Raw genomic sequence first — 26,787 nt, 5'->3', positions numbered from 1 at the left:
CATTAGTTGCTAATGTTCCTGAAAAACCAAAATAACAAATAACAACAACAATTAACTACTAAAATTAAAATTGCAACTGATGTTAGTATTTCAGGACTGCTTTGGAATTCGATTCTCAAGATAAGTTGTTATATTGTAGAGGTAACTGGACTTTTCTGAAGTAGATGGGCTTAGTTTACAATCTATCTTAGAAGAATAGTTGCCTCTGCAGTAGAGCAACTTGTCTTGAGAATGGAATCCCAGAGAAGACCTGAAATTTGACATAAATTGAAATTTTATTTAGCTAATTGAACATTCCTTGTAGGAAATCTTTTACACCTATTGGTATCAATCATAACAACATAGATTAATAAAATTTTAGGGTAGAAAGTCTCAAACTATGACATTCGAACTATGACAATGTTAGTGCAATTGCATCTTTATTACATAGTTAATTTTTAAGACAAATTGAAGTTTGTCTTTATAACATCTCATATCATGAAATGTGAGATTAGTTGCTTCCCTCTTACACTTTGAATAAATAATGCTTCCTCCTAGTCGCCTTCGTAGCCAGGTGGGCAGGAGAAGCAGTGCGTAGCACATGCTTCTTGATTAGACCGGGGTTCGAGCCTGTGACCACCAAATATGGAGGATGTGGAAAGGTTGGAATGACCATCACATATCCCCAGAGCAATTAAGACCAAATGGTCTTAATTGCTAATGCTCCTAAAAACCAAATAACAAACAAACAATGCTTCCTCATTAGAGAAGTTTTCTATTACTTATTCTCAGTTTGTACCACTACTTAGATGGCACTGTTTCAAAGCTATTTTGCCTCTTATTGGTGGTCAGATAGGTACCCAGATGTATGAGAGTTGACAACCCAGTTGTGACTTACTTACACAATATGATGGTTGCCAAAAGGTGTACTTGTTAGACTAATTAAATTTTAAGGCAGAAAGCCTCCAATTATATGGTAAATTCAAACCGACATTGTTAGTATTCAATGCATTTGCATTGAAATGAAGCAGTGCTGTATGAGTGGTGGTACTCAACTGAGAATAAGTAATGGAAAACTACTCTAATAGGTAAAGCATTACTTATTTGAAGTATATGAGGAAGGCAACTCATGAAGGCTTTCACAGTATCAGATGCTGTAATAATGATGCCTAATGCACAAACTTAAGTTTATATTAAAAATTCAACTATCTTGTAATTGCACTAACAATTTCACTACACCATTTAATTTGCAAGTATACAGTAGAGTCCCAATTAGCCAAGGTAATGTAGACCAAGGAAACCTCGGATAATCAAAAACTCGGATAACACGGAGGGTTTGGTAAATTATTATTAAATAAACTGGATTTGAATACATTAATGTGATGATGTACACTCTATTTTCAGGTTAGACCTACTTATTGAACATAATGACTTTTAAATTATATAATAAAATACTTTTAATTTTATTTACAACTGTTTTATTACAAAAACAGTTTATAAGTTATGGAGTGTACTATTAAAAAAATAGTACACGTATAAAAATTAAAACCCATAGACAAGAAAAATGTACACTTGCAGTTATTAGCACTACACCTTAATATCATATAAAAAATTCCTTAATGTTTCAATAAAAACTCCTGGCTTTTTAGCTGCTATATTTTGTTGGTGCCTAAGTAACAAAACATCGGCTGGCATGGTATCCTCCTGCTATACAATACAACGTAAAGCTGTCTCAATAGCATTTATACTTTCGGTGTGTGTGTGTGTCCTTTTTTTTTTTTTTTTTTTTTTTGTAGTTTCTGTGCACTGTTCATTGTCATCTTCATCTTTTTGTTCATCAACAAGCTTTACGATCATGTTATCAGTCATTTCCAGCTGTTCATCATAATTCGTACACTCTTTAATATCCTTTGCAGTAAGAGAATATTAAAGAGTTGGATATTATTGGCTAGTTCTAAAAGGGTTTCCTCATCTCTTTCATCTTCATTTGCCATCTCATTCTCGTTGGCTTCATTTTAGGAGCATAAAATTGGAATGATGTTCCAAACATCATTCCAATTTTATTTAGTTGGAATGATGTTCCAAACATCATTCCAACTAGTAAATAACATCCTTGATGTTTATTTTTTTAAGATTCTCAACAACACTAGTCCCTGTTTCAACATTTTGAAGCAGATGTTTTAAGAGATTTCGCCTATAGTTGTGTTTCAAAGTCTCCAAAACACCTTGATCTAGAGGTTGAAGAAGGATGTCACATTAGGTGGAAAAAACAGAGCTGTGATGTCACCAAAAACTAGTTTACTTTTGTCTGGATGGGATGGAGCATTATCTAAAATTAGAAGTGCTTTATGGAGAAGTTTCTTTTTCAATTTTTTTTTTTGTGCTAGGGACAAATTCTTCATGAAACCATGTTTTAAACAAACTTGAATCCATCCATGCATTTTTTTTTGATTTGCTTAGTTAACAGGCAAACATTTTACATTTTTTAAAGCTCAGGGGCTCTTTGACTTTCCAATGAGAGTTAGTTTAAGCTTATGTCTCCTGATGAATTTGAACGTGTGTACTGTTGTTCTCTCCTTGCTTTGTTTATAGCAGCAGCTGATTTTTCTTTTCTAGCTGCTAGTGTTTTGGATGGGTACATTTTATAATTCAGGCCCATTTTTGATCCAAATTCAAATTTTCTTGAATAATTTTTGCTAATTTAGCAGTAAATGTTGTTATTTCTTCTGTAGTAGCTGATAATTTTTTCCCAGTGATGTTCAGATTTTTAACTCCAAACATTTTTTCCAACGACCCAACCAACCAATACTTGCAGTAAATTGTTCTTCCCTTTCATCAAAATGCTTATGAAATTCTAAGGCCTTAGCTTGTAAAATCAGTCCAGAAATAAAGCTTCCTTTGTCTCTCATCTGTGTGAATCACAAAAAAAGAGCTTCAGAAGTTTGTTCAAATTCTCCTTCATTGTTTTTCTATTCAAATTTTCATTGAGAATTGCAGACAGCAGAATGGCTACTGGCATGTTAAATTCTGTTCTATGGAACAGAAATATTCTAAATAAAACAAAAACTTATATTTCAAACGATTGTACAAAGTCTTCTATTGTATGGAGTGGAAAACCTGGATGTTGAATAGGCGAGGGGAAAACAAATTGCTCTCCACAGAAATGGATTTTTGAAGATGCTCAGCAAGAACTTCTAGAAGAGACAAAAAATGGAATGAAGACATAAGAGAGAAAATGGAATGAAGACATAAGAGAGAAAATGGAAGCAAAAAAGAATATTATTGGCACTATCAAAGAAAAGCATTTAACCTAGGAGGACATGGATGGATGGATGGAATATGGGAGTGCATGATAATAGCTTGAGGTTTAATAGACCAAGACACCTTGAACCGCACTTTATGGCAGGAAAAAATTCCTACCAAAAAATAATTTGTAGGCTGAGGAAACCCATTGTAAATGGAAACACTCCTCTTGAAGAAGAAGATTTTCACTATCACATACAGATGCTCTTTGTGACCACCATTTTCAGTTACTGCTCTCTCTCTTTCAGTTCCCTCCAGTCACTTCACTAACATTAGCCACTTTTTGTTATTGTTTCTCCTTGATCCAAGCTTTTAATTACATTCAATTAATATCTAAAGACACAACAATATGCTTCAGTTTACCACTCATAGTGCCTACACTAACCCTAATAACATAGATGAAACATGACAAATGAAAAAATAGAAAATTAGATAGTAAAATTTTTAAATATTTTTTTATTTCTTGTTTATTAAATCTTTAAATATTTTTTTATTAAATCTTTAAAATTAGAGAGTAAAAAAGTCACAAAAAAATTAGAGTAAAAGTTGCAAAATCAACAAACGCAAAAGATCAGCTCAGCTCAACAGTCAACTGTTGTGAGTTCCCGCTCTGTACTGAACTATGTATAGTCAGTCCTCATATAGCACGATAGTTGTGTTCCTAGAAATCCTCGTGCAATGCAAAATCGCAATATAAACAACTGGCCCTATGGGAAAAATAGGGTTAGGTGCCGACCACCCAAACCCCTCGATGGGCACCTGTACGTGGTGAGGGGACCTCCCAGTGACGCTGCTGGACTTCCAGACTAGCATCACTGGGATCCAACGCCCACAGCCCAGGTTCCAGGCTTACATCAATGGAATCCGGCGTGTTTGCCGTGCGCTGCGACCCGTGGAAATTCAGAAAGGGGGATCCTGGTGGTTGAGGGGCCCAGCTTCAATACACCACTTTGGCCCCTGCTTCGACAAGATGGGTGGTCCTGGAAGGCCAGGCTAGGATCAGTCGGCTAGTAGGCTCGCCTGCGAGGGTCAACCGTGTCAATGCCATGCCCCTACCCTCATGGTCCGAGGGACAGGATTCAGGCTGGCGGCGGTGCGGGTATAGTGTCTGGGTAGCCCTGGCGTTCCACTCCCGAGCGCATTTATTGCATGCCGGGTAGTGGGCGTCCCTTTGGGCTCCGTGGTGGGTGGGGAGCCTGGGCACTGAACCACTTCAAAACTTCATGAATCCTGATAAACATATTCCTTCAGGGGCCCCAACCCGGTCCCTATCTGAAAATAATGATGGAGAGACAGATAGCATTATTGCTACAAAGAGGCAGCGAACCGAACTACCATCAGGGCCTGTCCCAAGGTTCTTAATAATGCATTCCACCAACGAAACACCGATTGGTAAAATGTCACCCTTTTTTATACAAAAAGGGTTGGATGGGTTAGCAGGTACACCCAAGTCAGTTAAGAGGCTCCGTTCTGGGGACCTCTTGATTGAAACAAAAAATGACAGGCAGTCTGAACATCTACTCCGAGTAACATCAATCGGAGGAATAATACCCATAACAGTGACACCACACAGAACACTAAATTCATCGAGAAGTGTCATTTCGGAGTGGGACCTTCTCGACGTCACCTAGGAGGAAATCTGCTCTGAATTAAAACCACAGGGAGTTACTGTCGTCAAGAGAATCACTGCACGAAGGGATGGAAAAATTGTTAAAACCAGGAGTGTTATCCTGACTTTTAACTCTCCCGAACCTCCTGATGAGATTAAAGCTGGCTACATCAACTGTCCAGTGCGTCCATATGTTCCAAACCCTTTACGGTGTTTTAAATGCCAGAAATATGGACATTCTCAAATGGCCTGCCGTGGAGTCCTTGCATGCGCTCAATGTGGTGCAAAGGACCATGAAACAACAGCATGTTCAGCCACGAAACCCACCTGCATTAACTGTGAAGGCGAACACCCGGCCTACTCACGAGCATGCCAGAGGTGGAAAGAAGAAAAAGAAATTCAACAGCTGAAGGCAGAGCTAAACATATCGTACCAGGAGGCAAGGAAAGCAGTGAAATCTCTCAACATCAAAAAACCTACCTACGCCCAGAAGGTAGCAGGGAGGTGTTCCATTGGGACTCAGACAGACATGTCCGTCCCTCCAAAAGAATCATTTACTCCCATCGCACGTTATCTTTTAAGCTCCCAAAAACCTGCACAGAAGGCCAATCAGCTGCCACTCCTATATTGGTACCTCCTAATTCTCCACAAATAACAAAAGCAAATGCAAAAGAAAAGAATAAGAAAGGTGAAATACCACCTAGTACTCCAGAAAACATGGATGTTGAGCAGAAGGAGGTACAAGAAGACTCAGTTTTGGAGCTCTTTGCTGAGGAGGAAATGGACACTGGACAGCGTCCATACTTCCCCAGGAAGGATAAATCCAAGACTGAAAAAGGTAAGCCCTCAGCACCTCAGAAGCCGCCTGATGGACCCACCAAGCCAAAATAATGGCTAAATTCCTACAGTGGAACTGTTGTGGATTCTGGAAAAATACTGATGACATCAAGGCACTCCTGCAAAAGCACAAACCAGTTTGCTTTTGCATACAGGAGACTTACTTAAAGGCAAATGATGACCCCACCATGCATAACATCACCATCATTCGTAAGGACAGAATTGTGGATGGTCCTGCTCACGGAGGAGTCGCAATCCTCATCGGCAACCAGATCACATTTCAGCCTTTGCAGCTTACAACTAGCATTGAGGCTGTAGCAATTCGCCTTACAGTGGGGTTCTTATTAACTGTTTGCTCTGTCTATTTGCCACCTGGGATTGACATCCCCCAGAAAGACCTTGATGATCTTATGCAATTGCCTTCCCCTTGTTTAATTCTTGGGGGATTTCAATGGACATAATACTCTGTGGGGTAGTGCTCACATCAATGGTAGGGGACGAGTCATAGAGCATATGCTCACTGACAATGACCTCTCCCTCTTAAATGTGGGAACAAACACCTTCTTCCACATGCCTACCCGTACATTCTCTGCCATTGATCTTTCTATCTGCTCCCCTTCTCTCCTTCCTTCACTTACTTGGGAGGTAGAAGAAAATCCATATGGAAGCGATCACTTCCCCGTGATAACCACCCTAACTAGTGGAAGACCGTGTCTGCCATTTTGTTTACCGCGGTGGAAGATTGATCAGGCTGACTGGAATGCCTTTCAACATCTGGCAAACCTTGATATCCGTACAGTCAGTCAGGAGCCAGTCAATTAAGCAGTCATTCATGTCACAGAAACGATTGTCCAAGCAGCTGTAATTGCAATCCCAAAATCATCCGGCAGGTTCCCACTATTCCCGAAACCTTGGTGGAATTCAGAATGCACGGCAGCAAAAAAAAGCACAAAACAAAGCGTGGGGGATATTCCGCCGATATCCCACCACTGAAAATTTAATATCATTCAAACGTGCACGTGCAAAAGCACGTTATGTATGACGTCAGAGCCAAAGGAAATCTTGGATTCGTTTTACACCTTCCATAACTCAGGCTGCTAGCTCAAAAGTAGTCTGGGATAAGATCCGGAAAATGAAGGGAAAATATCCACCATGCCCTTCAGTGATCCTCGAGCACAACGGATGTCCAATTGCAGATCGAACTGCAGTTGCAAATAATCTAGGGGAAACATTTGCAAAAATCTCTGCGATAACATCTTTTCCCGCAGAGTTTTTGGCCCTGAAAAAGAAAATTGAGAAAAACCCACCGAACTTCTCTTCAAAAGGGCTTGAATCGTATAACAAGCCCTTTTTACAGGAAGAGTTAAATGCAGCACTCGCTCTCACGCATGCAAGTGCCGTGGGGCCCGATGACATCCACTACGAAATGCTAAAACACCTCTCACCACAATCTAAGGATCACCTTTTAATTCTGTTTAACAGAATTTTTATTCACAAACAATTTCCGGATTCCTGGTAAAGGGCTATTGTCCTTGCTTTCCCAAAACCAGGAAAAGATCCTAGCAATCCAAGTAACTATTGTCCTATTGCTCTGACAAGCTGTTTGTGCAAAGTCCTGGAAAGAATGGTTAATGCACAACTGGTATGGTATTTAGAAACAAACGGTCTGCTTTCTAGGACACAGTGCGGCTTCCGAAGAAATAGGTCCACTCTGGACCATTTAATCCGATTGGAAACGTCCATTCATGATGCTTTTATTAAATCCGAGCATTTGGTAGCAGTTTTCTTTGATATCGAAAAAGCCGTACGACACAGCCTGGCGATTTGGAATTTTAAAAGACCTCTATAACCTTGGTCTTAGAGGTAACCTTCCTGTTTTTATTAAAAATTTTCTTTCAAATCGCCAATTTCAAGTCCGTTTAGGATCTACCCTCTCTCGAGTTTTCTCTCAGTAAGAGGGAGTCCCACAAGGATCCATTCTAAGTGTCACGCTTTTTGCAATCATAATAAACTCTATCGCAGAACAACTTCCACCCACTGTAAACAATGCCCTCTATGTAGATGACTTTGTTATTTTGTCATTCATGCAATATGAGGGTCATTGAAAGGCAACTGCAGAAAACCATTGATCATCTTACAGCTTGGTCTTTGGCTAATGGGTTCAGATTTTCGTCACAGAAGACTGTTTGTGTACACTTCTGTCACAAACGTAATCTTCATCCTGACCCAGAATTAAGGCTTGGGCAAAATACCATCCCAGTTGTAGCAGAATTCAAATTCCTTGGACTTATTTTCGACAAAAAGCTGACATTTTTACAACACATTCGTCAGCTGAGGACAAGATGTGTCAAAGGGCTTAACATCTTTCGTGCCCTTTCGTCAACCTCATGGGGCGCAGATCGTGCTACCCTTCTTCGTCTCTACCGGGCACTTGTCCGTTCCAAACTCGACTATGGGTCTCAGGTTTACGGTTCTGCTAGAGATAGTGCACTTTGGTGGTTAGATCCAATCCACCATCAAGCCATTCGGACAGCCACCGGAGCATTCCGCACATCTCCTGTCCAAAGCCTTTACGTTGAAGCAAATGAACCATCTCTGTCTCTTCGACGTAAGCAGTTGTCCTTACAGTACGTCTTCAAATTGAAATCCCTGCCCGATCATCCCATGTGGCCATCCGTTTTTGAGCCGCGCTGGGAAAACCTCTACAACACCCGTCGGACTGCCAACAAACCTTTTGGTATTCGCATTCAGGGGCTGCTGAATGAGCTAAACTTGACGGTAGACAACGTTGCCCAGTCCCCAAGGCAATTCTTTCCACCCTGGCATGCTTATTTTCCAACTTGCGACCTCTCCCTTAAGATCTGGGAGAAGGCTACTACACCGCCATCTGTCTACCAGCAACTCTTTGCATCACATAGACAGCAGTATTCTGACTTTCTGCCAGTCTACACAGATGGCTCAAAGTTAGAATGTCATGTGGGATCTGCTGTTGTGTTCCCTCACAAAACATTATCCTATAAGATCCCACAAGAAACTAGCATATATACTGCAGAGTTGCATGCAATACAAACAGCCCTAGATCACATTCAAAATCGCGACTACCAGAGGTATATGATTTATTGCGATTCATCGAGCGTGTTACAGGCCCTGGTATCAGTGAGTTTTAACCCTCATCCGATCCTGTCCAGGATCCGGCAGATTCCTTTCTCTCTCATGAAATTAGAATTCGATATTCGCTTTTGCTGGATCCCAAGCCACATTGGGATCCGGGGAAATGAATCGGCTGATACCGCTGCCAAATCAGCCATTTCCCTGGATAATCATTGCCTGTCAGTCCCCTATACAGACTACAGGCAAATAATACGCTCTAAATTATATTCCCAATGGCAAGATTCTTGGCACGGACAGGCCACAAATAAACTACATCACATAAAGCCTGTAATTTCGCAATGGCAGTCCAGTCTACGCAGGGTCCGAAGAGAGGAAGTTGTTCTTACTTGGCTCCGCATAGGTCAGTCATCTAACCCATTCCTACTTGCTGAGGGCGGATGACCCACCTATGTGCGAGATGTGTAATGTTATTTTAACCGTCCGTCATATTTTTATAGAATGTCCTGTTTTTATAGAAGCACAACGCTTGTATTTTACCGCTTTTAATAATTTGACTGAGCCATTTACACTGTCAGATTATAGGTGACAGACACCATATGTCTGACGTTTTTAATTTTTTACAATTTATTAATTTTTATACAAAGATCTAAGTTTTATGCTTTTACTTTTATACCTTTTTAACACAATAATTAATTGTTTGACGTGGTAACCTTGGCTACCAAAATGTTTAATAGCATTTTAAATTTGACTTGGCGCATTATGGCCTTAGCTGCCAATGCGCCATTAAAAACCAAACCCAAGTCGGCCACCCAAGATTGAACACACATTTTAAGCAAAACATTACCAAACACAATAAATAATCGTAATAAAATACTTACACATTTTATTACGACTATTACGTAATAAAATATTGCTAATGCTTTTGCTTCTATCGTAAGCAAACTTGTTTTTTTGTTTGATTTTCTATCCAAACTGATGACAACCGTTCCATCTCTTCCAATTCTTTGTGTCTTGATCTAATGGATTTTAATTACACTTTGAGTTGGTCCTGCTATGAAAGTTGTTTTTATTTTCTCTGCATTCTTTCTAATTCTTGGCGTTGCTTCATTTAGGCCTGTAGCATGTGCAATATCACATGGTCTTTCATTTAGCTCAAAGAGTTTCACAATTTCATATTTTTTCTCTATCGACAGAGGCAGACTGGCCATAAGCCTTATCGGGGAAACCCCGGTGGGGCTGGAGGCCGGTGTGATTTTGGCCATAAACTATAGTATGAGGCCACTACAAATTTTCCCGGGTAAGAATTTTTGATCCAGTCCGCCTCTGTTTATCAATATTGCTTTTATTTTTCTCTTTCTCTCTCTCTCTCTCTCTCTCTCTCTCTCTCTCTCTCTGAATCTGTAGTGTCTTCACCAGGACACTTCCTTTTCACACCTTTTAAGTATTTCCCTCATTTTTAGGGAATGAAGCACAATTACAAAATGAGAAGGCACGCTTGATACACGTAAACAAAGCTGCGTGCATGTAGCAACTGAATAAACAACACCATAAAGGCAGAGATATACTATTTAACACCTCACATTTTACTAAAGCACATTTCTGGGGGTTACTATCATAAAACAATAAAAACAATTTCCAGTTGCATTTCTTCTAGTGGAATCTGTTATAAACTGGTAGTAAACTCGTTCTAATGGCATTTGTGATAATACTGATAGCTGGAATTGTGTGGGTTTTTACCTTATTATGGTGAAATGTGTTTCCCCTTCACTGATAAAAAAAAAAAAAAAAAAATAAATACATTTTCAGAATCTTCTCTTCATTCCTATTGAGTTGTGTTCAGTTGGGGTGATTCCGCGTTCAACTGCCATTTCTTGTAAACACAAAGGCGAATCGTGCATAAGTGAATTCGGTTCATGTTATATACGATATCGTTTCCCTATTTATAAATCGTGTATGATTGAATTTGTGTAGTGTAAACATGTGTTATACGAGGACTGACTGTACTCTTGTCTTTGATGACAAAGTATGTAGAACTTTTCGACAATTCACCTTAGATAATGTGCAACCTCAGTTAATCAGGACTCTACTGTATGTGGATTGTGTGTTCTTTACCTTCTGAAATTTAAAGTAAAGATGAATCCATAATAGTCATAAATTTGGAAAAAAAAAGAAAAAAAATTAAAAAAGGGTGGGGGGGAGGTCTTGTAACATCTTATGTAGAATCTGTATTACTTTTTAGACTATTTTAGTGTATCTTTAGTGGATGATGAACAAGAATAATATAGCTAAAATGACAGTTCAGGAAAAAAAAAAACCTACATAGTTCACCCTCTGTACCCTCCAAGAATTTGTCTAGTTCTTCCTTGAATTTATTCAACCCATCCATTTTCATGACAACAGATGGAATCCTGTTCCAACAATCAACCACCCACTGGCTTAAGGCAAATTTCTGCACATCTATCCCAATCATCCTTCAGCTTAAATTTATGCCCCCTTGTGTGTGTGTGTGGTCTCAGAAAGTGGAAGAATGCAATTAACATTCAATGTACTCAATCCATTCAAAGCTTTAAATGCCTCAATCAGATCTTCCCACTGATGCCTAGTCTCAAGGTTCTGCAATTTGCAGAATTGAAGCCTTTCTCAGTAAGTGCACCCTTTGTTCCCTTCACCAGTCTGATTGCCCTTCTCTGCATCCATTCCAGAAGATCTACATCCTTCCTAAAGTGAAGCCTCCAGACCTGTATACAGTATTCAAGATGTAGCCTAATCATGGCCTTTTATTAAAGGATAATCATCTTATCTCTGCTAGCAAAGATTCTGTATATTATTGACAAAACCCCATGAACTGTCCTGGCAGTATGTCTGCACTGCTCATAGAATTTGATATCTTACTGCACAATTATCCCCCAGGTCTTTTTCATTCTCTACTATCCTGAGTATAGTACCACTTAGTTGATAAGTTACTATGGGGTATCCATATGCAGTACCTTGAATTTGCCAATTTTAAATGTCAACTGCCATTTTTCAGCGCCCACCAACCCAATTTTCCTAGATCTTGTTGCAATAGCTCACCCTGATGACTGTCGTTAATGACCCTGCCAGCCTTTGTATCATCTGAAAACTTTGATATTAAGCCTTATATACCTTCATCAGTATCACTGATAAATGTTGAAAACAACAATGGGTCCAGCACTGAACCCTGGGGAACTCCACTAATAACATTAGTCCACAAAGAGCACTAACCACTCTGTCTTCTTCCACTTAACCATCCCTTTATCCATAACAGTAACTTGCCATTAATGCAACATTGTTACACAGTATATAGCAGTCTTTTATATGTAACAGTATCAAAAGCTTTCCTGAAATTCAAGTATATGATGTCAAAATTATTTTTTCTATCCAGTTCCTTGGTCACTGCATCATAAATAACCTATCAATTGGTTAGACAACACCATCCCCCAACAAATCCATGCTGTGATTGCAGTATCATTGCATGCTTGTCCAGATGGTCCTGCATTACTTCTTTATCCAGTGATTCCATTATTTTCCCCTGGAACAGATGTTAAGCTAACAGGTCTGTAATTACTCATATCACCTTTTGATCCCACTCTATGAATTGGGAATACATTTGCACATCTAGTCCATTGGGATTCCTGGATCCAAGAATGCTCTCATAATCATGCCTAATGGGTTGCTTACCTCCTTTGCTGCCTCCCCTAATGTAATTGAATAGATTCCATTCACCCCAGATGCCTTTTATGTCCACCTTCAACAAATTCTCCTCCACTTTCCTTTCAGTTATCACAAAGTCATTTAGCTCCCTGTTGGAGTTTCATAAAATTCTGAGATCCCCTCCTGTAAAGAATTCCTCATGTGCAAATGTAGATGCAAAATATTTATTCAATTTTTCCACAACCTGAGCAGTGTCATGAACTGTTAACCCATTGACATCAAGTAGTCCAATGTGATTCAATCCCTTCCTTCTACTGTTAATATAAGCATAGAAGTCTTGCATTTTTTGCCAGACTTCTCATAATCTGCCTTAGCTTGTCTAACCTTTTTTTGCGACTTGATTACAGACTAATTTATATCTACCATAGGTTTCTGTATCATCTGATAATTTATATGCATCGTGTGATCTGTAATTATGCCACTGAAAAGGTTAGACTGGCAAAGGCAGATTATGAGAAATTGCTGGAAAAGAGAGCAAAGAGGGGGGGGGATAAGGAATTCTTCACCTATATAAAGAGAAGGGCAAACCAGATCAGATCATTATGTAATGGACGTGGAATAGTATTAGATACCCCAGCTGAAGTTGCAGATGAATTCAACAGTTACTTTGCATCGATATTTACAGAAAACCTTTCATGTCAACGAGAAATTCTGGAAGTGAAGTTGAAAAAAATTTAATTAATGATGTTGAAATTTCGCATGTTTATTTAATGAAAAAAATTTCGAGCCTACAGGCCCATAAGACTCTTGGGGTTGATAGCATTTACCCTATAATCTTAAGGGAGGCGGCAAGTGAGTGCATTGAACCATTGAGGCTAATTATGACAGCATCACTGAACTCGGGATTGATTCTGTTGGATTGGAAAAGTGCCAATGTACCTCCAGTACATAAGGGCAATTCTAAGAGTGAAGTGGGAAATTACTGGCTGGTTAGTCTAATTTCAGTAGTAGGGAATATCATGGAGACTATCATCAAGGATGCAATTCAGGATCACTTAGATAGAAATGGAATTCTGAAGGATACTCAGCATGGTTTTGTAAAGGGGAAATCATGTTTAACTAATCTGGTTAGCTATTTTGACAGGGTCACTCAAGAGCTGGACTTAGGGAATAATTTCGATGTTGTTTATTTGGATTTCAGCAAAGCATTTGACTCAGTCCCACATGAGTGGTTACTTTATAAGCTGGAACAGGTTGGAATCACAGGGAAAATCCTTAGATGGATAGCAGGGTAGCTTCAGGGCAGGAAGCAGAGGGTTGTGATAAATGGTTATTCCTCAGATTGGGTTGATGTAAGAAGTGGGGTTCCCCAAGGATTAGTATTAGGACCATTGTTGTTTTTAATTTTTATTAATAACATCGATGAAGGGATAGGTGTGATGTCTAAATTTGCAGATGATGTATAGATTGGTAGAGTAGGTGATTGCCGCCAAGCAGAGCTTCTTCAGAATGACCTAGATAGACTTCAGAGATGGGCAGAAAAATGGCAGCTATGCTTTAATCCAGCAAAGTGTAAGGTTTTGCACCTGGGGAACAGTAACCCCAAAATAACTTATACACTTGGCAGAGTTGAATTAAAGCTGGTAGGGGAGGAAGGGACTAAGGTTAGATATGAGGTTCTCCAAGCATTATAGACTGGTTGTAAGGAGGACCCATGGTCCTATCGATGATTTATCGAACAATTGCTAGTAGAGATAAGGACATTATCTCTACTAGCGATATCCCATTATATAAAGCTATTGTTAGACCACACTTGGAATACTGTGTTCAAGTATGGAGACCGCACCTAAAGAAAGACATTGTTCTTCTTGAAAGGGTCTAAAGATGGGTAACTCGCCTGGTGAGATTGGAAAAAGGGCGTCCATATGAGGAAAGACTTCGAATATGTGGGTTGCATTTAGAATTTGCTGCTATGGAGAACATCATCTATCAACAGTTGGATATGAGTCAAATGCCTGCTAGATGGGTTCCCAGACTTCTTAACCCCTTACTAGAAGAAGGAAAGGGCATAATGTGCATATGAAATGTTGTTGATGTGCCAGGAAAAGCAAGAAGAGTTTTTTTTCACAACTAGTCACCATGGATGAAACTTGGATCCATCACTATGATTCCGAAACTGAACAAATGTCAAAACAATAGAAGCATGTAGAATCAACCCCCCCCCCCAAAAAAAAAGCTAGAGGTGCAACCAAATGCCAGCAAGGTGAAGCTTTCAGATTTTTGGGATCAGCATGGTGTAATACTAACAGATTACCTTCAAAACAGCTGTAATGCAAAAGTGGTGTATTATTTCAAGCTCCTCATAATTCTACATGCTGCTATAAAATAAAAAGATGGGAAAGCTGTCAAAAGGTGCATGCCTGCTCCACAATAATGCCCCCGTGCATTCCTCACATGCTGCAGTGAGGTGTGCCCATGAATGTAGGTTTGAAATATTGCAACATCTTGGATTTCTTCCTCTTTCCTACACTTAAGTCCTTTCTTTGTGAAAAACACTTTGCTGCTAATGATGAGGTGATTTCTGCTGCATAGGTCATGGTTTGAAGGACAATCAGAGGATTTCTACAAAACTAGCCTGCGGAAGTGTATCATGAGGTGGCAAGAATGTGTAATTTTTTTTCTGGTGACTATGTTGGAAAGTGTAACATTTGGTGTTTGTTTCAACCTTCTATCACAACTACTTTTTAGTGAATACAATTTTTTTTTTTTAAACAAACTCCTGTGTATGTGTGCTCTTAGTCGTTGCAACACCAATTTCATTAACAATACCCACAGGAGTTCCTGTATCATGACATACAGACAAATTAACCAAACTCTCCAAACTTCTGTTTTGTGCTGCATAATCCATTTTGTGACAAATACCAATGTCATGTCTTAATCTTTTTTGTTAGCAGTATTCAGAGAGCAATCAAGGAATTGCTATTACTTTGGTAATAGAGCGTTTTTTAATATCAACAAAGCATGGTCCTTCATTATGTGTTACAGTGTATTTCTATTTTAATCCTGTTATCATTAGTTCTTATCTCTCTTCCACAGAGTAGGATTTGCATAATTCTTCTATACAATACCATTTTTCTCCTAGTGATGCTTTACAGAACTATTATTTTTTTTAAATGGCATTCCTTTCATCTTGCCTATTTTCCATTCTAAATTTGAGATTTAAGGGATTAACCATATAGTTGCATGGTAGCCACAGGCTTTTGCTGTACTGGCCAAAAAAATAAAATAAAAAACAAATAAAAATAAAATGTAAAAATAAATAAGAAAAATTAATAATAAAAAATAAATATATGATTTACTACATACTGAAGATGTTGGCCTCAACTATCCATGGAGGTAACTTATTCCAGTAATTAACGATATTCTGGCTAAATTCGTTCCAATTTAACCACAATGAGATTCCTGTTCAAATGTCTAGTTTCTGAACTGTAAGAACATCTCTTTGCATCGGCAAAGATGCTTCCAGCTCTGGTAAGCACAATGGTCAGACCACAAGGTGTGTCCATTCATTTATACAGTGTACAATTACCTCTTTATCTCTACTGGCAAAATTCCTGTGTATCATTGAGAGTACCTGATGTACTAAACTAGCAGTCTTGCTACTACTAAGGGAACTTCATATCACCCAGGTCCCTCCCTTCAACACTTCTGACCATACTATCATCAAGTTAGTTAACAATTTAACTTGAGATTACTGTAATTTTGGGTACAGAACCTTAGTACAGGCACTCTAATTACATACAAATGACTTGAGTACAATTCGTAGATATGTACAAAGCACAAATCTCAAAATTAATAAAAATACCATATATCAAAAATATATCGAGTTTTGAACCACACATGCAAAGTGTGAAAATCAGCTGCCATATACAGTGAAATTTATAATAATAATCCATTCCAGAGTCACCATTGTATTGTGAAAATATCATGTGAACCTAATAACGCATTGTTTTTTGGTAATTCGTTCCAAGACCTTGGAACAGATTTTCACTATATAACTAAGCTATTTATCTCTCTAAAAGGTCACTTTTATAATGGAAATTGTATTAGTTTTATATAAATTTATGTCAAATGAGCACAACACAAAAATCATTTTTAACTAAATGTTGCATAAACAAAACACACAGCCAACATGTTTACAAACTCTGCTACTGGCTGAGAGGAAGGACTACATGGTCCAGTCAGAGACGATCGTAAGCCCTGAAATAAGTAGGCACTGGTTAATGTGATGACTAGAATCACATTTCAAAAAATCAATCCAAACCATTAAAATTCACTATGCTTTCACAATTTTTCCTCCGAAACTCGGGTTTTTCATCCAGTAAACATCAACCACAGAACACATCCAATTTATGGTATAAATGGAACAATATGTGTTTCCCCTTCCATGAAATCTTCAATCATAGAAAAGACATAAATATTCCAGGATATTCTCTTCGGTCCTATTTTTAAGCTTCTCAAACTTGTTATTCTGTCTCACTTGCATGTATCGTGTTAGTTGCAATTTGTGCGTGTAATTGATTGCTTATCTTTTTTACTGTTCTAAATTTTACAACCCAAAAAAAAAAAAAAAAAAAATCTGTTGTTTATTTTCACTACTGCATCTTGTTTATACACTATACAGTACTGTTTATAGGTATTAGATTAAATTACTTTTGAATAAATACTGTACTCTACATTATTATTCATTCTGTGTTTTTTTTTCACTCTCGTAGCATTTAATAGCATTAAAACATTGACATTTTTTGTACCTCTTGTATAATTCATCTAAATCTTTATTTAGCAACATAACCTGTTTCTCATTCTCATTATTAACAACATTGCCCATCTTAATCTCATCAACAGATTTTGACATGAAACTTTTAATGCCATCATCAATACCATTAATGAAAATTAGAAATAAGGGCCTTAGTGCAGTACCCTGTGGGACAGCATTCATAACAGATTCATTCAGAGTATTGTCCAATTGTAACCATTGTTTAATACCAGTTAACCAGTTCTTTATCTATTGTAGAAACTTATCCCAGTGTCATACCTCTCTAACTGATATACAAGATGTTATGTGGAACAGTGCAAAAGCCTTTTCAAAATCTGAGTAAATTATATCAGAGTTCCTCTTTACATCTAGTTTCTTAACTACATCATAATGCCTAACCCGATTAGTCAGACAAGATCTTCCTTTAACAAAACCACATTGTGATTCTTTTTGTAATAGTTTTAATATTGAGGTGACCTTGCACTACATCCTTTATCATAGATTCCATAAATTTTTCTGTCTACAGAAGTCAAAAATGGAGATTTGTAGTAGTTGCTTGGATCACTTTTAAAACCCCCTTTATGTATATGAGTGATATTAGCATATTTTGTATCTCATGGAACTTCACCTGAATCCAAGAATGCCTGTATTATTATAATAGATTAAGATATGGTGACTTCTTAGCCACTTCTTCCAGTAAAACTAGATAGATATCATTAACTCCTTATGCTTGCGTCACTTTTGGAATTGATAATTTCTCCTCCAGCCTTTTCACTAATCACAAAATCATTAAATGCTGAGTAATTTTTAGTTTAACCAATTCTCTCAATGAGAACTATATTATGTGAAACATTGTATATATTATGTGACCTATATATATATATATATATATATGAAAAAAAATCTTGATGAACTCATCAGAAATCTGTTTAGGATCTTTATATTGATCTTAATGCTCTTCTGTAGTAGGCTAATGCAATTTGTTCTTCTTTTAGTGTTCACATATGCAAATAATTCTTATTTTTCTAGGACCTCTTTACCAAATCCTTTTCAGAATCTGCTGTGGTACTTTCTACATTCCATATTAGACAGGATCTTTTGATAATCTGTAGATATCTCAAGCAGCCTTTCATCAATTCTTTTGCCATCCATTTCAGCTCCCACCTTATGCTGCACTTTTTTAAAAGTATGAAATGGTGTGTTGCAAATTATATTCTAGATCAAGGATAATTACAATGAATTTTTTTTTTTTTTAAGTTAAGGGAAGAATATCAAGTTGCACACATGCAGTATCTTACATGGCCTGATCATGGGGTTCCGGGTGATGCTACTGATTTCATTGACTTTGTTTCACAAGTCAGAAAACACAGAAGTAATAATAAAGATCCCATTATTGTCCACTGCAGGTGAGTTGAATTTCATCATCACCATACATAGCATAAGTTAAAAAAATAAATACTCTTATATCATCTTTGTGATAAATAAAGCATTATGAATGAATTGATAATTTTTGTCAACTTGTATTTTTTTATCATCTTTGAGAGACAGGGAGGCAGAGATTGCTCCAACTGTTGTTGTTCTTCTTCTTCTTCATTATCAGTAGCTCATCTGCTCTCTTCTCTCAGCTGTTTTATAATAATAGAAGCTCATAGAAGTTGTGTATTTTAGATAATGTGGGATAGTGATGAGCATAATTGGGTGCCTGCACTGGAACCACTTAGTAGGTAGTTCCAGTACAAGCACCCATACTTGATGTGTGTATCTCCTCCTGTAAAGAAGCCTGAAGTTTGTGTTCGGTAGAACCTTGAAACGTTGCTAATATATTAAATGTAGATTGATGTGGGTCAATACAATTAAACCTGATCAGCAACCTTTGAAATGTAAGTGGGTGAAATAAGAAGATTCTCTGAGTTGTATGTGATGCAATCTGTATTAAAAATCATTAATTGGGAGAAATTTCAAAATAGCAGTAAAAGTAGTCTGCCAGTGGATTTCAATTTTTTTTTTTTAATTGGTGGATAGGTGGCAAAAGTATGTATCAATGAGTAGGGAATTGTTGTATTATTATTATTAACTGTATTTGATGCAAGCAGGCAAGGTTATAAAGCATCACCTAAAAAAACCCCCTCCAACATGTCACTTGTCTGTCTCTTCCAATAATTGTCTAGTTCACTGAATTATTCAAATTGCCCACCTCCACAACATCACATGGAAGTTTGTTCTTACAGTCAAACACCTGCTGGTTAAAGGCAAACCTCCTCACATCTATCCTGCAACCATCCTTCCTCAATTTGAATTTATGCCCCCACATGTGCATAGTCTGAGCAAGAGGAAGAAAAGCATTAGCAACGCGTTTGCTCGAGCTATCCAAAACCTTAAAAACCTCAATCAGATCACTTCACAAGTGACTAGTCTCAAGACGCTACAATTTGCAGAACTGAAGCTTGTCTTATTAAGACCACCCTTTCATTGCCATTCTCTGCACCTGTTCTAGCAGATCTACATCTTTCCTGAAATGAGGCCTCCAGACCTGTATGCAGTACTCAAGATGCAGCCTAATCAATGCCTTGTACAATGGGATTATCACTTCCTTGTCTAGCAAAGTTCCTGTATATCACAGACAAAACTCTGAGCTGTCCTGGCAGCCTGTCTGCATTGCTCAGAAAACTTCATATCCAACTGCACAATTACTCCCAGGTCTTTTTCATTTTACACTGTCTTGAGTGAAGTACTATACAATTGGTATATTAATCTGGAATTACCACTACCCGTATGCAGTACCTTACATTTATCAATGTTAAACTTCAACTGCCATTTCTGAGCTTATCAGCTTGATTTGTTTAGATCTTGTTATAGCAGCATACCCTGATTACTGTTTAACCACCCTGCAAACGTCTTTATCATCTGCAAACCTAGACAATAAGCCTGATATATCTTCATTAATAAATATAGAAAACAACAATGGTCCCAGCACTGAACCCTAGGTGACTCCACTAATAACATTAGTCCACAAAGAGCAGTGTCCATTAATAACCACTCTGTCTTCTCAACCATCCTTTTATTCAGAGCAGTAACTTTCCCTTAATGCCACACTGCTCCAATTTGTACAGCAGTCTTTTATGTGTAACAGTATCAAAAGCTTTCCTGAAATCAATTTTGATATGTGATATACTTGGATGAAATCAAAGTAGTATATGATATCAAAATTTTTTGCATCCAATTCCTATGTTACTGCATCATAGTATACAATTATATTGGTCAGATAAGATCACTCCTTAACAAATTCATGCTGTGACTGCAGTATAATTTCTTCCATGGTGCAATTATACTGCATAGGTGATCCTGCATTATTTCTTTAACCAAGGATTCCAATATTTTCCTGGGAACTGAAGTAAAGCTAGCAGGTCTGTAATTACTTATATCACCTGATCCCTCTCCATGAATTGGAGATACATTTGTACTAGGACTTACAATATGATGAGAGAGGGCGCTGACTCTCTTTAAACATTACAGCTGTCTGTTGCAGGCTCCGAAAAAAACGATAAGTGTTTGCCTTTTTATTTACATAGTTGTTATTTTATATTACACTTAATACGTAGTCTTATAGTTATAGTTACGCTGGTTATTTTTATTTTTATTTAGATAAACAGTTTTTGTAGATATACGTAATACTTAATAACCGTTATTTCGTTTGAATCTTGCAGACATTGTTTTTGTATATAGTGGTAGGGAATTCAAATTTTTAATTGGGTAGCTCTAACGTATAATTTATAGAGTATTACGCTTCACTGTTTCTATTAGATAGCGTAGTATTGACATTTAATTAATTTAATTTATTGATTTTATTACTTTAAAGTATCATGCCCCAAACTAGAGCAGCAAAGCAACGGGCTCAAAGTGGCAGGAGTGCTGTGACTCGGGGGAGAACTGAGGGGGAAGCGATTCTCCAACGCATCACAGCCTAAAAAAATGTGCAACTTGTGAAATTTTTGCCGAACTCTCTGGAACGGAACATGACATTGCCATGGGGGATGTCTTTGTGTGTGCGCGATGTAAGGAGTGTAAGGAAATCAGGTGACAACTCAGCGTTGTTATGGGCCTATATGAGAGTTTGAAGGACAGGATGGATGCCCTCGAAAGATCTAAATTGAGGGGCCCATCAGGCTCTCAGCTGCCCACATCAATGCCAGAGCTTGCACTTGGTCATCACGCAACACAGCGGCAACCCCCAAGGCAGAATGCGCTGGTCCCTCAGGAACTAGTAGTTGTTGGAGACTCTATTGTCAGGGAAACGGGAAACATGCTTTGTAAAAAGAATAGGTGGAACAGGACCAGAGTATGTCTGCCAGGGGCAAAGGTTGATGATGTGGTAGAGCGGATATCATCTTTTAAGGGCACAAAAGGTGATATAGTTGTACACGTTGGCACTAATGATATTAGGAGTAGGAGACCAGCAGAATTACTTAACAAGTACAGGTCACTGTTGAACAAAAGCCGAGAATTATGGTTGAATTTGAAAGTGTTTGCAATTCTGCCCAGACACGATAGAAGGGAGTATATGATGAGAGCCTTGTCGATCAATTCGGCCCTGGAAAGAATGTGCAAGGCTCAAGGGGTAGAATTTTTTTTCAGCCTGGACTGTACTCGTTAACAGGAGAGACTGCTTCTATAGGGATGGGATACACTTAAATAGAAAGGGTGCAAGAATATTTGCTGATGCAATCGAGGCAGTGTTAGGTGGGTCGGAAAACTGCTAGCTTGGGGGATACAAGGACTAATAGTTTAACAGTAGCCGTAGGCAGAGGTGAAGGTGATTCTTGCACAACTTCTATTAGAATAAGTAGCGACCTGGAGCGTGGGGGTGTTGGAGGTTTCAGGGACAAATGGCAGTCATCCTGAAATAGGTGGGTATATGGGATGTGTTAGGGTAACTAAGAATAGGAGTAGGAGCATGTATACCAATGCTAGAAGTATAGTAAATAAATTTGATGAATTTGAAGTGTTGGTCAAGACATCAAAGGCGGATATTGTTGGGATATCAGAGACGTGGTGTCACACAGATATAAGGAATGCTGAACTGGAATTTGGTGAGTACAATGTGTACAGAAAGGATAGACAGGATAGAAAGGGAAGAGGTGTTATGCTGTTAATTAAGAAAAACATAAAATCAAAAGAAGTGCATCCAGTTGATATAGATGAACAGTGCACTGTTGAATCAGTTTGGTGTGACATAAGCACTGCAAAAGCAAAAATAAGAGTAGGAGTGTGTTATAGGCCTAATGACTCGAATGAGTACAATGAACAATTGTACAGAGAAATAAAGTGGGCTAGTAAATCGGAATGTCTTATAATGGGGAATTTTAACTTCCCAGATATTGACTGGAACTTGTGGGTTGGTCATTCACACACTAGTCAGACTTTTGTGGATTTATTGGATGATTGTTTTCTGCAGCAGCATGTTCGAGAGGCAACCAGAGAAAGTAATACTCTTGATCTGGTTATCAGCAGTGATCATTCGTGTATTAAGAATTTGCAGATAAAGGAACCACTAGGTGGCAGTGATCACAGTGTACTGATGTGGAATTTACTTAAATATTTAATTACCATCAGGGGTAAAGGAAAGGGTTTTTGCTTCCGTAAAGGTGAGTACAGTGGTCTCCGACAGTTTTTAAATTCTGTACAGTGGGATCAACTGATGATGTTACCAACAGTAAATTCTAAGCGGGAAGCATTCAAGGAATTAATCGTGGAAGCTACTAAACGTTTCATACCTATTAAGAAATATTGTTCAAGGTTTAGGCCTAAATGGTTATCTAATGAACTAATGAGACTCATAATAGAGAAGAAAAATGCATGGGATGCATATAAATTATCAAGCGACTCAGAAGCCTATGGCAGATATAAGCTAGTCTGTAATCAGGTGACAAAGGAGGTTAGGCAGGCGAAGGCAGATTACGAGAAATCCTTGGCAAAAGATGCTAAGAAAAATAACAAGGATTTCTTTACTTATATAAACTCTAAAAGGAAGGGGATGAATCTGATTGGTCCACTTGACATCGATGGTTCGACTGTTGATGATCCTGCCAGATAGCAAACAAACTGAATGAGTATTTTGCATCTACATTCACACATGAGGAATTATTAAGGTTTGAAAATGGCAGAAGGTTATCAAATTGTAGCAGGATACTTAATGATTTTGTAATAACTGAAAGCAAAGTGGAGGAGAAATTGTTGAAGTTAAACATAAGAAAGGCACCTAGCGGGATCGAAGGGTGACACGAGTAATTACAGACCAGTTAGTTTAACTTCTGTTGCGGGTAAAATAATGGAGTCACTGGTTAAAGATGCATTGCAGGATCATCTAGACAAGACTGCAGCAATAATCCAGACACAGCATGGGTTTGTTAAGGGAAAGTCTTGTCTGACAAATTTGATAGGATATTATGATGTGGTTACAAAGGAACTGGATGCAAAAAATAATTTTGATATCATATATTTGGATTTCAGGAAAGCTTTTGACACTGTTGCGCATGGAAGACTATTGCACAAATTGGAGCAGAATGGTATTAAGGGTAAGTTACTACAATGGATAAAAAGATGGTTAAGTGGGAGAAGACAGAGGGTGGTAATCAATGGGTACTGCTCTTCTTGGACTAATGTTATTAGTGGAGTCCCACAGGGTTCAGTGTTAGGTCCACTGTTGTTTTGTATATTTATCAATGATATTGATGAAGGTATATCAGGCTTAATGTCGAAGTTTACAGATGATACAAAGGTTGACAGGATTGTTAATGACAGTAATGGCAGTGTGCTACTGCAACAGGATCTAGATAATTTGGGAAGATGGGCTAAGAAGTGGCAACTGAAGTTTAACCTTGACAAATGCAAAGTACTGCATATATGTAGAAGTAACCCCAGAGAAACGTATCAACTGTGTGGTACTACACTTAAGGAAAAAGAAAATGAAAAAGACCTGGGAGTAATTGTGCAGTCAGATATGAAGTTTTCTGAGCAATGCAGACAGGCTGCCAGGGCAGGTCATGGGGTTTTGTCAATGATATATAGGAATTTTGCTAGCAGGGAAAAGGAGGTGATTATCCCTCTGTATAAGGCAATGGTCAGGCCATGCCATGCCTTGAGTACTGCGTTACAGGTCTGGAGGCCTCATTTTAGGAAGGATGTAGATTTACTTGAGCGTGGACAGAGAAGGGCAACAGGATTGTTGAGGGGAATGAAGGGCTCCTCTTACCAAGAGAAGCTTAAGTTCTGTAAATTGCAGTGGCTGGAGACTAGGCACCTGCGCGGTGATCTGATTGAGGTGTATAAGGCCTTGAATGGGTTAAGCACGTTGAATTCTGATGGGATCCTTCCACTTGTTCAGATTACGAACTTAAGGGGGCATAAATTCAAATTAAGAAAAGACAGATGTAGATTAGATGTGCAGAAATTTGCCTTTAGCCAGTGGGTGGTTAATTGCTGGAACAAACTTCCATCTGTCGTTGTGGAAGTTGATAGGTTGAATAAATTTAAGGAGGAACTGGACAGGCATTTGGAGGGAATGGTGTGATTTTTTTTTTTTTTTTTTGGCTGATGCTGCATAAGCTCATACATTTGCTTTCTTGCATCAAATGCCACCACCACCACCACTACTACTACCGGGATCCCAGTCATTTTTTTTCCATTATTGAAATACTGGCATTGATACAAAAAATACCATTTTTTTGGTACTAATTTAAAAAAAAAATAATTGTTTATAATTTAATCACATAAAGGTTATAAAATCTCCTTTATGTGGTTATGATGTCATTATCTCTACTAGCAAATGTTTGATGAATCATCGATAAGACACCATGCAACATTTCCACAATTCTCGGAAAACTTCATATCTGACCGTATTGTAACTCCCAAGTTCCGTTCCTACACTACTGACTTTAGTTCAACTCCACCAAGTGTATAAGCTCTTTGGGGTTGCTGTTTCCCAGGTGGAAGACCTTGCATTTTGCTGAATTAAAGCATAGCTGCCACTTTTCTGACCATCCAAGAAGTCTACCTAGGTTACTCTAAAGAAACTCTGCTTGGCGGCGATCATTAACTACTCTGTTGATCTTTACATCATCTGCAAGTTTAGACCTCATGCCCTCCATCTCTTCATAGATGTCATTTAAGATAATCAAAAACAACAATGGTCCCAATACTGATCATTTGGGAACCCCACTTCTTACATTAACCCAAGCTGAGGAATAACCATTTATCACAACCCTCTGCCTGATGCCCTCAAGCCATTGTGCTATCCATCTAAGGATTTTCCCCATGATTCCAGCCTGCTCCAACTTATAAAGTAACCACTCATGTGGAACTGAGTCAAATGCTTTGCTGAAATCTAAATAAACAATGTCAAAATTATTCCCAAAGTCCAGCTCTTGAGTGACCCTGTCAAAATAGCTAACCAGATTAATTAAACATGATTTTCCCTTTACAAAACCATGCTGTGTATCCTACAGAATTCCATTTCCATCTAAATGATCCTGAATTCAACCCTTGATCATTGCCTCCACGATTTTCCCTACTACTGAAGTTAGACTGGCTGGTCGGGAATTTCCCGTTACACTCCTAGAACCGCCTTTATGTTCAAATTTACACTAATCCAACGGAATCTCTCCTGAGTCCAGTGATGCTCTCATAACTAGCCATATGGTTCAATGCACTCACTTGCTGCCTCCTTTAAGATTAAAGGGTATATGCCATCAATCACAGGAGCCTTACTCGCCTGTAGGCGCAAAAGTTCTCGTTAAATAATCATTTGAAATTTCAACATCATAAATTACATTTTTTTCAACTTCACTTCCATAATATCTCATTGACACAAAGGGTGTTTTTTATGTAAATATCGATGCAAAGTACTGTTGAATTCATCTGCAACTTCAGCTGTGGTATCTAATACTGTCCCAAGTCCATTACATAAGGGTCCAATCTGATTTGTACTTCTGTCCTTTTCCTTTTATATATGTGAAGAATTCCTTAACTGCACTCTTTGCTCTTTTCTTTATTCCTTCTCCCCACTCTTTGCTCTCTACCAGACTCAGTAAATATACTATAGTTAAAATTATACTTCACTTAATAAAACGTCTTTCTCCTTCACAAAATGATGATCATAATTCAACCATGGAAGACCAACATGGAACAGAACATCAGTGTTCTGCAAATTCTTTCCAAAATAAGAAATTGCCTGACTCCAACGAGATTTTAAAAGATGAACTTGAGTCGGAAATTAATGAAATACTTTTAACTGTTTTTGCTAAAAAAGTTCAAAGCCTAGAAAATATGGGCTGAGATTGTCTACGATTATCTCAGTATAATAGTACCATAATAGAATCCGAAAGGGCATTTTTTGCTGCTAATCAAATACTGTGTGTACCAAAATTAGATCCATTTTAAACGATCATACTATTGATTGCTTATG

The 26,787-nt window shown here is 38.1% G+C and overlaps 1 protein-coding gene across 5 annotated transcripts in view; it reads left to right on the top strand.

Annotated features, from left to right (window-relative positions):
* The window catches only part of LOC150079313 (tyrosine-protein phosphatase non-receptor type 4-like), a 190,787-nt gene that overhangs the window by 134,594 nt on the left and 29,406 nt on the right, over window positions 1-26,787 (top strand). For all 5 annotated transcript variants that reach the window (XR_016547581.1, XM_090383965.1, XM_090383963.1 and 2 more), the window contains exon 10: window positions 18,585-18,733. Coding sequence is in view for 4 of the 5 variants with exons in the window: in XM_090383965.1 (XP_090240091.1) it covers window positions 18,585-18,733 (149 nt within the window). In the remaining variant the exon portion in view is untranslated. The remainder of the gene's footprint in view (window positions 1-18,584; window positions 18,734-26,787) is intronic.

The sequence above is a fragment of the Mastigoproctus giganteus genome, chromosome 10, assembly GCF_048544385.1.
Source record: "Mastigoproctus giganteus isolate SK-2022 chromosome 10, ASM4854438v1, whole genome shotgun sequence".
NCBI classification, from domain to species: Eukaryota; Metazoa; Arthropoda; class Arachnida; order Uropygi; family Thelyphonidae; genus Mastigoproctus; species Mastigoproctus giganteus.
Note: the sequence above shows the minus strand (reverse complement) of the source record. Positions and strands in the feature narration are given on the sequence as shown.